Genomic DNA, 12,463 nt, shown 5'->3' with positions numbered 1-12,463 from the left:
CATCACGGCTGCCCCCCCGCCCGTGCTGGGAGCCCCGCCCCCGAGATGCACGCCAGCCCCACCTGCTTTCCGCCACTGACTAGAAGTAGGTCTTCAGCCAACTAGAGAGAAAAACAATATACAAAATCACAAAATCTTCCTCATCCATGATCATTGGCTGTGCTGGCTGGGGATGCTGGAGTCCAGCAGTACAGTGGTACCTCAGTTTACAGATGCTTCAGGATACAGACGCTTCAGGTTACAGACTCCGTTAACCCAGAAATAGTACCTCGGGTTAAGAACTTTGCTTCAGGATGAGAGCAGAAATCGTGCTCTGGCGGCGTGGCGGCAGCGGGAGGCCCCATTACCTAAAGTGGTGCTTCAGGTTAAGAACAGTTTCAAGTTAAGAACGGACCTCCGGAACGAATTAAGTACTTAACCTGAGGTACCACTGTATCTGGAAGGCTACAACATCCCCATCTCTGCCCTATTGCCTTCCCTGAATGGCTACCCTGCTTCCGTGGTGTGGTGTTGCATTTTCTTTTATTCAGTGGTACCTCAGGTTAAGAGCTTAATTTGTTCCGGAGGTCCGTTCTGAACCTGAAACTGTTCTTAACCTGAGCTTCCACTTTAGCTAATGGGGCCTCGTGCGGCCGCTGCACCGCCGCCGCACGATTTCTGTTCTCATCCTGAAGCAAAGTTCTTAACCTGAGGTACTATTTCTGGGTTAGCAGAGTCTGTAACCTGAAGCGTCTGTAACCCAAAGTACCACTGTACTTAGAAAGATTTCCCTCTCTCGCTTTCTCTCTCAACATCTTGTAGTCACACGGAATCTGAGAGATCATTCTGTTTGCAACCGTTTGGGATCTAAATGAGCTGCTCTTTCTTTCTGCAGATGCTCCCTTGAGAAGGAAGCATATCGTAGCACGTCAGCCTTTTGAACCAGTCAGAATATATTGCTCAAAAGTAATCATTAGCTAACTGCAATTTAGCAAGCAGCAACTTGCAACCACAGCAAAGTTTCAAATTAACAGCAACAGGAATGGAAAATGCAATCATTTATTACTCATAAAAGCCAATTTTACATACTTTTTATGCCCTGAGACTGCTTTCTAATCTTATTATTTAAAAAATAATGATCCTGTCTTAGAATTTGCTTCCTTTTATTGTTTTTATTTTCAGCTAACCTATTAGCTTCAAACTAGTTCCAGCAAAAGCTGAAACTATATGTTCCATCTGTTTTGCTCATTGGGAGCCTTATAAAAAAACAGTGCTCCAAATAAATCAACAATAAGTATGTGAAATACTCCAGTAAAGAATAATATATATATATATTGTCTTCACAGTTAAAAAAAAACACCAAGGAGTTTGCAGAAACTAATGGTCGTGACGAATCTCAGGCAAATGTAGGTACAACTTTGTATTTCTTTGTCAAGATGCTTACTATTTACATTCTGAAATAAAAGTAACTGCATTGAGTTAATAGCTAGGGAAATATCTGCCTTTCCCTGGAATCATAGGTTCACTTCCAAGCATGCTTATTTCAAGACAAATAAACTGAATTTCCCAATCTGCCTTTTGGAATTAACACGTCTCTGGTAAGAAATGACTGTCCTGCTTTGTAGTATTCATCACAACAAAGCTTTCTTGTTTTTCACTACTGAAAAATGTATGGGACCTAGAAGAATTGTGAAGAATGGAAAAAAAACCAAAAACCTGCAGCTTTCAACAATGAAAGGCCTAGTTACATTTTAATTATTCTGTTAAAGGTAAAGGTAAAGGGACCCCTGACCATTAGGTCTAGTCGTGGCCAACTCTGGGGTTGCGGCGCTCATCTCGCTTTATTGGCCGAGGGAGCCGGCGTACAGCTTCCGGGTCATGTGGCCAGCATGACGAAGCCGCTTCTGGCAAACCAGAGCAGCGCATAGAAACGTCGTTTACCTTTCCACAGGAGTGGTACCTATTAATCTACTTGCACTTTGATGTGCTTTCGAACTGCTAGCTTGGCAGGAGCAGGGACTGAACAACAGGAGCTCACGCCGTCACGGGGATTCGAACCGCCAACCTTCTGATCGGCAAGTCCTAGGCTCTGTGGTTTAACCCACATTCTTTCACAACTTTCTCAGGGCAGTTTACAATAATGCAGTAAAAACAATAATATAGTAATGGAATACAGGCAAGAACACTTACAAATCTAAAGCAACAAATGGCAGAGCAGAAAATGGCTTGTGGAAGCCATTTGGAGCAGAGATGTGATGGGATGTCTTCCCCTTTAATGGCTGCTTCTCCATTCTAAATCCCTCTCCCCAAATCTACCTTTCCCAGGAAAAGGATTGATTTTGTTACATATAGATGCAACATGCAGCCCTACCCTTAAAACTGGTGGGCTAATGACCGCTCCCCGCATAAATCGGGGGGCGCCCTTTGCGTGGACGCGCGCAGCCCCTGGATCTGGAGCGGCTCCATCAGCATAGGCTTGGCTTTGCCTTCCCTCAGGTGGGATACCTGGAGGTCTCCGCCTACCCCAGTCAGTTGTCCAATCCCACCTGGGGGATGTGTTGCCAAGGAGACCAGGCCAGGTAGGGGAGGGAATACCTGCCCACACAATAGAGGGAGGATCTTATCTGGGAATCCTCACTTGGCTCCGCCTGTCCACGCAAAGACCTTGAGCTGAGTTGCTTGCCATCCGTACCTGATTTTCTGCGCAGGGCGATTCCTGCTTCCCGTTTCCTCCGTCAGCTGTTCCCCATGTGACAAGGACTGAAGAAAGCAAGAGTGAAGACGAGTGTCACTCTCTTCCAGGAGATTCTGTCCGGGCTTGTCAGCAAGTCACAGATGAACATGATAGCTCTGCAGTAGCACCCATAGTCCCTGAGGGAGACAGGAAATCTGGCCACCTCAAACCCTTCATTCTCTGCTTGTAGGGATGATGATGATGATGACTTATTTATTTATACCCTGCCCATCTGGCTGGGTCTCCCCAGCCACTCTGGGCAGCTCCCAACAGATTATTAAAAATAGAATCAAACATGAAAAACTTCCCCAAACAGGGTTGCCTTCAGATGTCTTCTAAAAGTCAGATAATTGTTTATTTCCTTGATGGGGGGTTCCACAGGGCAGGCGCCATTACTGAAAAGGCCCTCTGCCTGGTTCCCTGTAACCTCACTTCTCGCAGTGAGGGAACCCCCAGAAGGCCCTCGGAGCTGGACCTCAGTTTCTGGGCTGAATGATGGGAGTGGAGATGCTTCTTCAGGTCTTCCTTCATCTAGGAGCTGGGAAGAAGAGGGCTGTGGGCCTGGGGCGCAATCTCTCTCCTGCTTAGCTCCACAGCATTTTCTGCCTTTGCACTCTAAAGAGAAATTGCTTTGTTGCAGATTTGGAAGTGGTTCCAGAGAACTATAACTGAGAAATAGGGGACATAGGCTCCAATAATAATATTAATAATAAATAATGCTGAAGGTTTCATTTGCTGCGGTAATGAGCATCATTGATGGATGAGAGCCCTGTAAAGAGCATTTCAAGATTAATACTTCTTCTAAAATGGTGGTTAGTTAATATGCAACAGTGACTTTTGGGGGGAAAGCTTTCAAAAGTACATTTATTACTAAGGAAAGTTTACAGTTCTTTTCCCCTTGAGGCTAGTCTCTAAATCTGAGCAGATCAAAATGCCCTGAGAGAGAAGGATTTGGTGGCTCATGCTTGGTTATTAGTGGTCTCTGATGCATTTAATGGGATTAGTACCTATTTGATACAGTTGACAAGTTGGATTTAGCAAATACCCTCATATTCAGCGCAAGATCCGTGTGGTGTTGGCAAAGAAATGCAGAGATGCCTGTCCCATATTTTGAAATATCTGTGAGAGGGTGTTACTTAAACTAGTATAAAGAAGTGCATTCCAGACAGGGCTGACAGCCAAACTGTCATCGTGTGCACAACAACGATGCACTGCAAGAAATGCTGATCTCTTAGCGTTGCTGTGCAGAAAATAATCCTCCTCAGGACCCGTGAAGCTCCTCCTAGCTTGGAGCTGGCCTTGGTAAGCATCTTTGCAGGGCAATCACCCTTGTTCCTTTTCCTGTTTAAAAAAAGAAAATAAGATTGCAGACAAATGAGACAGGCTTCTTTAGGGAAGCGCATAGTTGTCAGGGGAGATGCTATTGCCCTTTCGTTTCTGCTGGACCGATTTGCTCCATTACCCTACACCCAAGTCAAGGCAAAGTGGAAAGGGAAATGGTTTGTATGTCCTTCCTTTGCTTGGTGGCTGTTTGGTGCTGAGAGCCAGCAGAGCAACATCTCAGAACAGGCAAATCTAAAAAAAAATGTAGTATAAACACTGACAACTGGGAAACACTGGCCTCTGAGCGCTCCAGTTGGAGAACAACCTTTACCAAAGGTGTCCTGGGCTTTGAAGACACTCAAACTCAGGACGCAAGGGAGAAACGTGCTAAGAGGAAGGCACGCTTGGCAAATCCACACCGTGATCAACTCCCGCCCGGAAACCAATGTCCCCAACTGTGGAAGGATGTGTGGATCCAGAATTGGCCTCCACAATCACTTACGGACTCATTGTTAAAACTGTGTTTATGGAAGACCATCTTACTCAGCTACGAGTGATCTCCAAAGAAGAAGAAGAAGAAGCTCCCCAGATATTGTTGAATCCCAGTCCTCCTCAGTCACAACCAACATGGCCATTTGGCCATTGTAGTCGGACAGTATGAGAGTCCACCTTGACTGAGAGGCTTTTAGTATATAGCAAAGGGCTATGGGTACAGGAAGTTCTGCCTCTTTCTCTACTTGCCTTTGGTGCCAGAGCTTTTCATTTGATATAAAAATCCTTCATCTAGACTATTTCATGCTCTATTTGTTCTGTTTCATGATCAATTTTGACATCTGTAGTTTTAGATTAGAGTGCTGTGGTGGTTCTGGTTCCCCGTGATGAGAGACAAGGAACAGATAAAAGAATAATAAGCTTTTATGTACAATATGGTCCAGCAGGGTCTTCATCTGGCAGGTCGGGAGCCCCTGGTGCATCACGGCCTGATCCAAGGAGGGTCACAACAAGAGCACTACCACCATGCAAATACATGGGGAAATATTGAGAAATGAGTCCCCTAAATGCACGCTTGGGTTAGAAGGTGGTGCTGGGTTTTAAAAAAAGGTTGAGGAATACTGTAGTAAAGAAAAGAGGAATCTTTGAATCTCTGTATTTCTACCTTCATTTTCACACCACAGGTTCTAGCAAGGTGGAACACTGATAAGGCAAAACTAAAATGTTAGCTAGTTTGAGTGTAATTTCTAAAACACGCTAGGTAAAAATGTGGAGGCTCTGGCAATGATCATGGTTTGTTCTCAGAGAAGCCACACAATGAATTAGGTCAATCTGGACATGAGCTGGTTGTGTTGAAGGCTTTGATCCAGTTGGCTCAAGTTGTGACCCATCGAGCCCAACACTGCCCAGCAGCCATATAGGTAAAGATAAAGGGACCCCTGACCATTAGGTCCAGTCGTGACCGACTCTGGGGTTGCGGCGCTCATCTCGCTTTATTGGCCAAGGGAGCCGGCGTACAGCTTCCGGGTCATGTGGCCAGCATGACTAAGCCGCTTCTGGCGAACCAGAGCAGCACACGGAAATGTCGTTTACGTTCCCACCAGAGCGGTACCTCTTTATCTACCTGCACTTTGACGTGCTTTCGAACTGCTAGGTGGGCAGGAGCAGGGACTGAGCAACGGGAGCTCACCCCGTCGCGGGGATTCGAACCACTGACCTTCTGATCGGCAAGTCCTAGGCTCTGTGATTTAACTCACAGCGCCACCCGCGTCCCATATAGTGACCGGCAAAATGCTTAACTACTTGCCATGTTCTTTGCAGTCCAAGCTGGGGGGAAGGGTCGGGTCCAGGGCGTTACAACAGTGATGTAGTGAATTGAGCAGAACGGAAGGCAAGAGGTGGGGGGGGCACTGAATTTTGGCCTTGCACAGGGTGCCACTGAAATTTGATACCCAACTCCGCCCCTGTTCCTCTTACAGCCATACCAGTTTCTTTAGATGCCTCCCGCTTTTCTTTCTTGTGTGCATTTGGGCCTTCGATACTTCACCTTTAATAAATTCCCACTCATCTTGGACTGCCTTTTCCTTATTTCTGACCACATTGGGATAGCCTGTGTTCGGACAATATTTTTTACAATGCTGTCTATAAATTAGAGATTTATAGAGATGTCTGTAAATTAGAGATTTCCCTCCCTTTTATAGGACTACAGTTCCCAAGATGCTGTAAACAGGAACCTTGCAAGCTAAACAAGTTTCAAAACTGGTTTGTTTTTTTAGTGTAATATAGACTATCCTAGACATCAACATTGATTTCTTCTTAACCTATTAATCCTGCCATTACATATATGAGCCATTTTCCTGCAAAAACAGCTTTTGGTAAATTCATTTATTAACTGAACACTTTTCAAACAGAGGTGCTATAGTTAATTCAGTTTGTTATGGAATTCTGAAGCTATGACCATCTCTCCAAATACAGGTGCTTCAGTGTTTGGGGCTGGGAGAAGCCCATATTATCTCTGCAGCAAAGACAGATGACAGATAGGTTCCCTTGAACAACTCTTATTTATTTTAATGGTGTGCAAAAGAACTTCCCAGTGGATTGGGCTCGGTGTATGGTAATGCTGCGTCCGTGAGCAGCAGAGCAACAGGAACGGGGTTCTTTGGTTGCCTCTGCTGCGTATTATTCATAACAGAGCAAGAATAACTTAAGTTCAAGGCCCTGCCTGACAGTTGTGAAGCTATTTCACAAATGGCTGGCCAGGTGCATATGGAAATATTGGTTCCAGCTAGCTGCTTTTCACATCCTTTGAAGCAGCCTCTCACCCGTTGCCTTCTGCAGCAAGGAAAGCTAAACAGAAGGGGACTCTCAGGCCTCCTGGAGTGGATCTCAGGCCCCGGCGATGTTGCTCTGCTGGCATGTCTGAGCCAGTAACCAACCCCCCAAACAGCACATGTAGGAGAAATTGCAAAGCACAAGGGGCAGGTCATGTTGCTGCTACCCTTAAAAGCCCTAAATGGCCTTGGTCCTGTATACCTGAAGGAGCGTGTCCACCCACATCATTCTTCCCAGATGCTGAGGTCCAGCGCCGAGGGCCTTCGGGCAGTTCCCTCACTGCGAGAAGCCAAGTTACAGGGAACCAGGCAGAGGGCCTTCTCAGTAGTGGCGCCTGCACTGTAGAACGCCCTCCCAGCAGATGTCAAGGAAATAAACAACTATCCGATTTCTAGAAGACATCTGAAGGCAGCCCTGTTTAGGGATGTTTTTAATGTCTGGTGCTGTATTGTTTTTAATATTCAGTTGGAAGTCACCCAGAGTGGCTGGGGAAACCCAGCCAGATGGGTGAGGTATCAATAATAAATTATTATTATTATTATTGCTACTTCATACTCCATTTGAGCTTGGCTGCAGTGGCTCCTTGTTCTTAGTGTAGCTCCAATTGCAGCTGCTTAAGCCAAGGGTGCAGATCATCTAGCCCATAGGTCAGTCTTGGCCTGCTAGGGAGTCCAATTTGACCTGCAAGGCTATTTTCCCCAAACCATGCTCACCAGTCCATCAGCTGATGACATGGGTGACATCAGTGGATGGGGGCAATGCAGGATTCCTGCATTGGCTGTACACACCTGTTGCCTCAGCCAAGGCAGCAGGATTTCAGGGTTGCCAACAAAGGTCCGTATAGTTAAAGCTATGGTTTTCCCAGTAGTCATGTATGAAAGTGAGAGCTGGACCATAAAGAAGGCTGATCGCCGAAGAATTGATGCTTTTGAATTATGGTGCTGGAGGAGACTCTTGAGAGTCCCATGGACTGCAAGAAGATCAAACCTATCCATTCTGAAGGAAATCAGCCCTGAGTGCTCACTGGAAGGACAGATCATGAAGCTGAGGCTCCAGTACTTTGGTCACCTCCTGAGAAGAGAAGACTCCCTGGAAAAGACCCTGAGGTTGGGAAAGATGGAGGGCACAAGGAGAAGGGGGCGACAGAGGACGAGATGGTTGGACAGTGTTCTTGAAGCTGCCAGCATGAGTTTGACCAAAGTGTGGGAGGCAGTGGAAGACAGGAGTGCTTGACGTGCTCTGGTCCATGGGGTCACGAAGAGTCGGACACGACTAAACGACTAAACAACAACGACAACAAAATAATCTGCATTGTTTTGCTGCTGCAAGAGCAATGCATGAGATAAATTGAATTACATTATTCTTACTTGCCTTGATTGTGAAATCATCCATGGTAATCTTCAGGTCTTAGCTAATTTGCTGAGGAAGGTAGCAAATCCTAAAGAGACGATTACACAATCTGGACCTTTTCCTTCCTCACCTTCGAGAAAGAAAAGGAAGAGACAAAGCTGACCTAGTTTGCAATTAGGAACAGAGAGCTTCCGGAAACAGATCAATAACTTATAATTATCTTTCCTGTAGCTGTAAATTAAAGTAATGATCTTTTTTTATTGAGATGAAAAATGCCAGCAATACTTATTGAAATGGATAAATCCTACATAAGCACCTCTTTTATTTAGTTTTGTTTGTAAACTTTATAGGAAATCAATGTGTTGACGGTACCAGTGGTCAGCCAAGACAGAGAAAAAAATCCTGAGAAGCGAAGCCAGCCACTAAAATCAGAAAAAGAGGCCCTGTTGATAGGTAAGGTGACCTGGGCGCCATTTCTGAATCATAACATCGCCTGCAGCAAACCAGGGGTGGCTGTGCAGGAATTAGCGGCCTTGAAACCGTGTCAAGAGACGGTTATTGTGTGAGAGACAAAGAAAGTCATTGTGACCAGATACATTTGGTGAATAACACTGCAAGTGAAAGCATCGTTGCAACATTAAGCATAAGTGTAAAAGAATTAGATCAGTAGAAATGGCACAATCAGTGCAGAGGTTGCAGGCGTGTCCTAATAGTTTGATTCACCCATTGTTTTTTTAAAAAGGATAACTATACCCTACAGCAGCAGCAATTCAGGTTTCAGTGCAGACTGGGCAAATGAAAAATGACAGCAGAATAGTTTTGCTTCCTTCTTTCCTTTCCTTTCTTTCTGCGTATACCCTTTGACTTCTCAAGCGCAACCTGTCCCTGGCTCTTTTAGATTTTAAAAAAGGTGGGTTAAGAACCACAAAATGCTTGTGCATACCTAAAACTTGTTCTACTGACTCTGTTAGGTAAAGGTAAAGGGACCCCTGACCATTAGGTCCAGTTGTGGCTGACTCTGGGGTTTCGGCGCTCATCTCGCTTTACTGGCCGAGGGAGCCGGCATACAGCTTCCGGGTCATGTGGCCAGCATGACTAAGCCGCTTCTGGTGAACCAGAGCAGCGCACGGAAATGCCGTTTACCTTCCTGCTGGACTTTGCACTTTGATGTGCTTTCGAACTGCTAGGTTGGCAGGAGCAGGGACTGAGCAACGGGAGCTCACCCCGTCGCGGGGATTCGAACCGCCGACCTTCCAATCAGCAAGCCCTAGGCTCTGTGATTTAACCCACAGTGCCACCTGCGTCCCACTGACTCTGTTACCAGTGCTCAATAGTTGAGGTCCTCTCTCTCCACTTCACCATCTTGCCCATACAACATCCCTTTGTATGTCCTCAGCAGTTTGGAGCCAGAGAGAATAGGTGCACATGCATTCACAAGAAATCCAGAAGAAAACCAGTTTGAGTCAGAGAGATCCCAGCACTTTTGCCAAGGAACCAAATGTCAGATAATTCAGGAAGAGTAGCCATTTTAGTCTGAGGCAACATCATGACAATAAGATGCAACCAGTTTTTATGTGGAGCTTGTATCATTTGATGTGGAGAAAGATAAAGGCAGGGAGAGGAACTCTCTGGACAAAGTTACAGATAGGTAGCCGTGTTGGTCTGCCATAGTCAAAACAAAAAAAATTCCTTCCAGTAGCACCTTAAAGACCAACTAAGTCAGTTCTTGGTATGAGCTTTCGTGTGCATGCACACTTCTTCAGATACCTGAAGAAGAAGTGTATCTGAAGAAGTATGCATGCACACGAAAGCTCATACCAAGAACTGACTTAGTTGGTCTTTAAGGTGCTACTGGAAAGAATTTTCTCTGGACAAAAACACACACTACCAGCTTCTTCTGGCAAGATGTGATTCTTTTTTCTTTTTCTACTAAGAAATAAGTAATACAGATAAGACAGACAAAATGGGTAGTTTTTAAAATGGAAAAATAGAAACCCGCCTGGAAAAAATGTTTCCGTTTGCTCACTAATCTGGATTAAACACAATCCATGCTGAAATTATTAGAGCAATTCAAGACAGTGCAATTTTGGATGCATTTGGTATCCAACATTTTCATGACAAGAACAACTGAAGAAGAAAATGCACAATATTCTCATTTCCATGCCTACAATTTTTTATTGGCAAATTAAGCATTAAACTGAGAGCTGAAACAAATGCTCCCAGAAAGTATTTGCTGCGAAATCTTTCCCTTTATCTTGGTCAGCTGGTGGGGAACGGTAGTCATTGTTGAAAAGTGAGCGACTGCTTTTAAATGTGGTCGTCCTAATTGTTTAGCAGCTATAAGTGACCTAATTTTAGTAAGAAGCAGGCATGGTCATATGCAAACCTTCTTTTGTTTTGCCATGTTCTGTTTTGCCTAAGGAAATGTTCAAGTTTTGTGTTTCTTTTAATACAGGTATCATCTCTACCTTTCTTCACGTCCATCCTTTTGGAGCTAATATAGAATATCTTTGGTCTTATATGCAGCAATTGGATTCCAGGGTAAATTGAATTCACTATTATCAGTTTTGGGGTTATAGAAATATAAGATTGCGTGTAACTGTGTGGAACAGATGCAGGACAGAGGCAGAAATCCTAGCCATTCTTGATCAAAGAACTGTCCAAAAGATGTATTAAGTCCCATTCGCTACTGTTTTTGCTGTAAAAGCAAATTGATTAATGGGCACCCATACATACCTAGCCAGGAGCACCATTAAGATGATTCAATCTGTCTACACAGTCCAGCCAAACATTTGTCACAGCTGCCCAGTGAACTTGCCCCTAGGGGGGATGAGCACACTACCTGCTGAAGGGAAGGGAGAAACCCCTTGGCAGCTGCCTCTCCCAGTCTGGCCATTTTGCCACCATCCGTTTTAACAGGAGTAGCCAACATGGTGCCATGCTGGTGCTGTGAAGCACAACTCCCATCAGTTTTAGCCAGTATGGGCAATGCTCAGGGGTTGTGGGAGTTGTGGTCCAAAGCAATTGGATGGCACCAACTATGGCTAGTCCTGTTAGACTCAAGTCAGGTAAGATTTGACTACCAAAAGTGTTACCAGGATATCTGTTGCTCCACTCCCTTCAGACACCAACCTAATTTAGATATGTGCTTCCAAGCAGGAATAGCTTTCCCCACTGTTACCATGACAGGGATTTTAAACCCATCCCTAGTTCATTCACAGATGAATGCCAAGTAAGCCAGTGTGGTGTAGTGGTTCAGAGCGATGGACTCGTAATCTGGTGAACCAGGTTCGCTTCCCCGCTCCTCCACATGCAGCTGCTGGGTGACCTTGGGCCAGTCACACTTCTCTGAAGTCTCTCAGCCCCACTCACCTCACAGAGTGTTTGTTGTGGGGGAGGAAGGGAAAGGAGATTGTTAGCCGCTTTGAGACTCCTTCAGGTAGTGATAAAGCGGGATATCAGATCCAAACTCTTCTTCTTCTTCTTCCCTGCACTGTTTGCTGCTGTCGTGATGGGTGGAAAATATGTGCATTTCACAACAAAATAAAAGCGGAGGTGCAGCCATTAAGCCCTTGCAGAACTGGCAAATGTCACGAAAGCTTTTGAACAGTGTTCTCCTGGCGGGAATCTGTGAGCATTCAGGCTAGGACAGCCAGAAAAAGGTTCCCATGTGTCAGAGGCAGCAAACGTGGCTCAAAATTAAGGTGTAATGCACCCCAGAACTGCCCACCTCTCTGCACGGATTCTTCCGAGGGCATTCAAGGATGAGAGAATGTCAGTGATGCAAACAGCTCTGCCTCAGCCATTATGGCAAGGGTCCCCAACTTCTCTGGGTTCAGGCGTACCTGGAAACCTATGAATTGTGATGGCGATATATCTAATTAGAGCCACACAAAGGGCCGTCCCGTTCTCAAGTTGCCACCCTCTTGAGGAGGTACATGGAGAAGGGCCTCAGATGACGATCGCAGAGTCTGGGTGGGTGCATACGGTTCATTGATCTGATGCTCATGAATGCAGTTCTGCTACTCTCAGCTGCCCAAAGGTACTTAATCTCTTAAACTCCAGTGGGTGCAGAATGCTGCAGCGAAGCTCCTCACGGGGTCTCTGCCATGGGAGCATATTTACCCAGTGCTTTTCCAGCTGCACTGGCTCCCGGTGGAGTACAGGGTCAGATTTAAGGTGCTGCTTTTGACCTTTAAAGCCCTTCACAGCCTAGGACCCTCGTACCTACGGGACCGCCTCTCCTGGTATGCC

General features: G+C 45.5%; 1 protein-coding gene across 10 annotated transcripts in view; it reads left to right on the top strand.

Moving 5' to 3' along the window:
- Positions 1 to 12,463, top strand: part of ENOX1 (ecto-NOX disulfide-thiol exchanger 1) — a 276,927-nt gene that overhangs the window by 263,275 nt on the left and 1,189 nt on the right. For all 10 annotated transcript variants that reach the window (XM_083748441.1, XM_083748450.1, XM_083748449.1 and 7 more), the window contains 3 exons: positions 1,326 to 1,385; positions 8,560 to 8,662; positions 10,665 to 10,750. In XM_083748441.1, coding sequence (XP_083604567.1) covers positions 1,326 to 1,385; positions 8,560 to 8,662; positions 10,665 to 10,750 — 249 coding nt within the window. The remainder of the gene's footprint in view (positions 1 to 1,325; positions 1,386 to 8,559; positions 8,663 to 10,664; positions 10,751 to 12,463) is intronic.

Source organism: Podarcis gaigeae (assembly GCF_964106915.1).
Source record: "Podarcis gaigeae genome assembly, chromosome: 7".
Classification (NCBI taxonomy): Eukaryota; Metazoa; Chordata; class Lepidosauria; order Squamata; family Lacertidae; genus Podarcis; species Podarcis gaigeae.
This window is presented reverse-complemented; position numbering and strand designations above follow the sequence as displayed.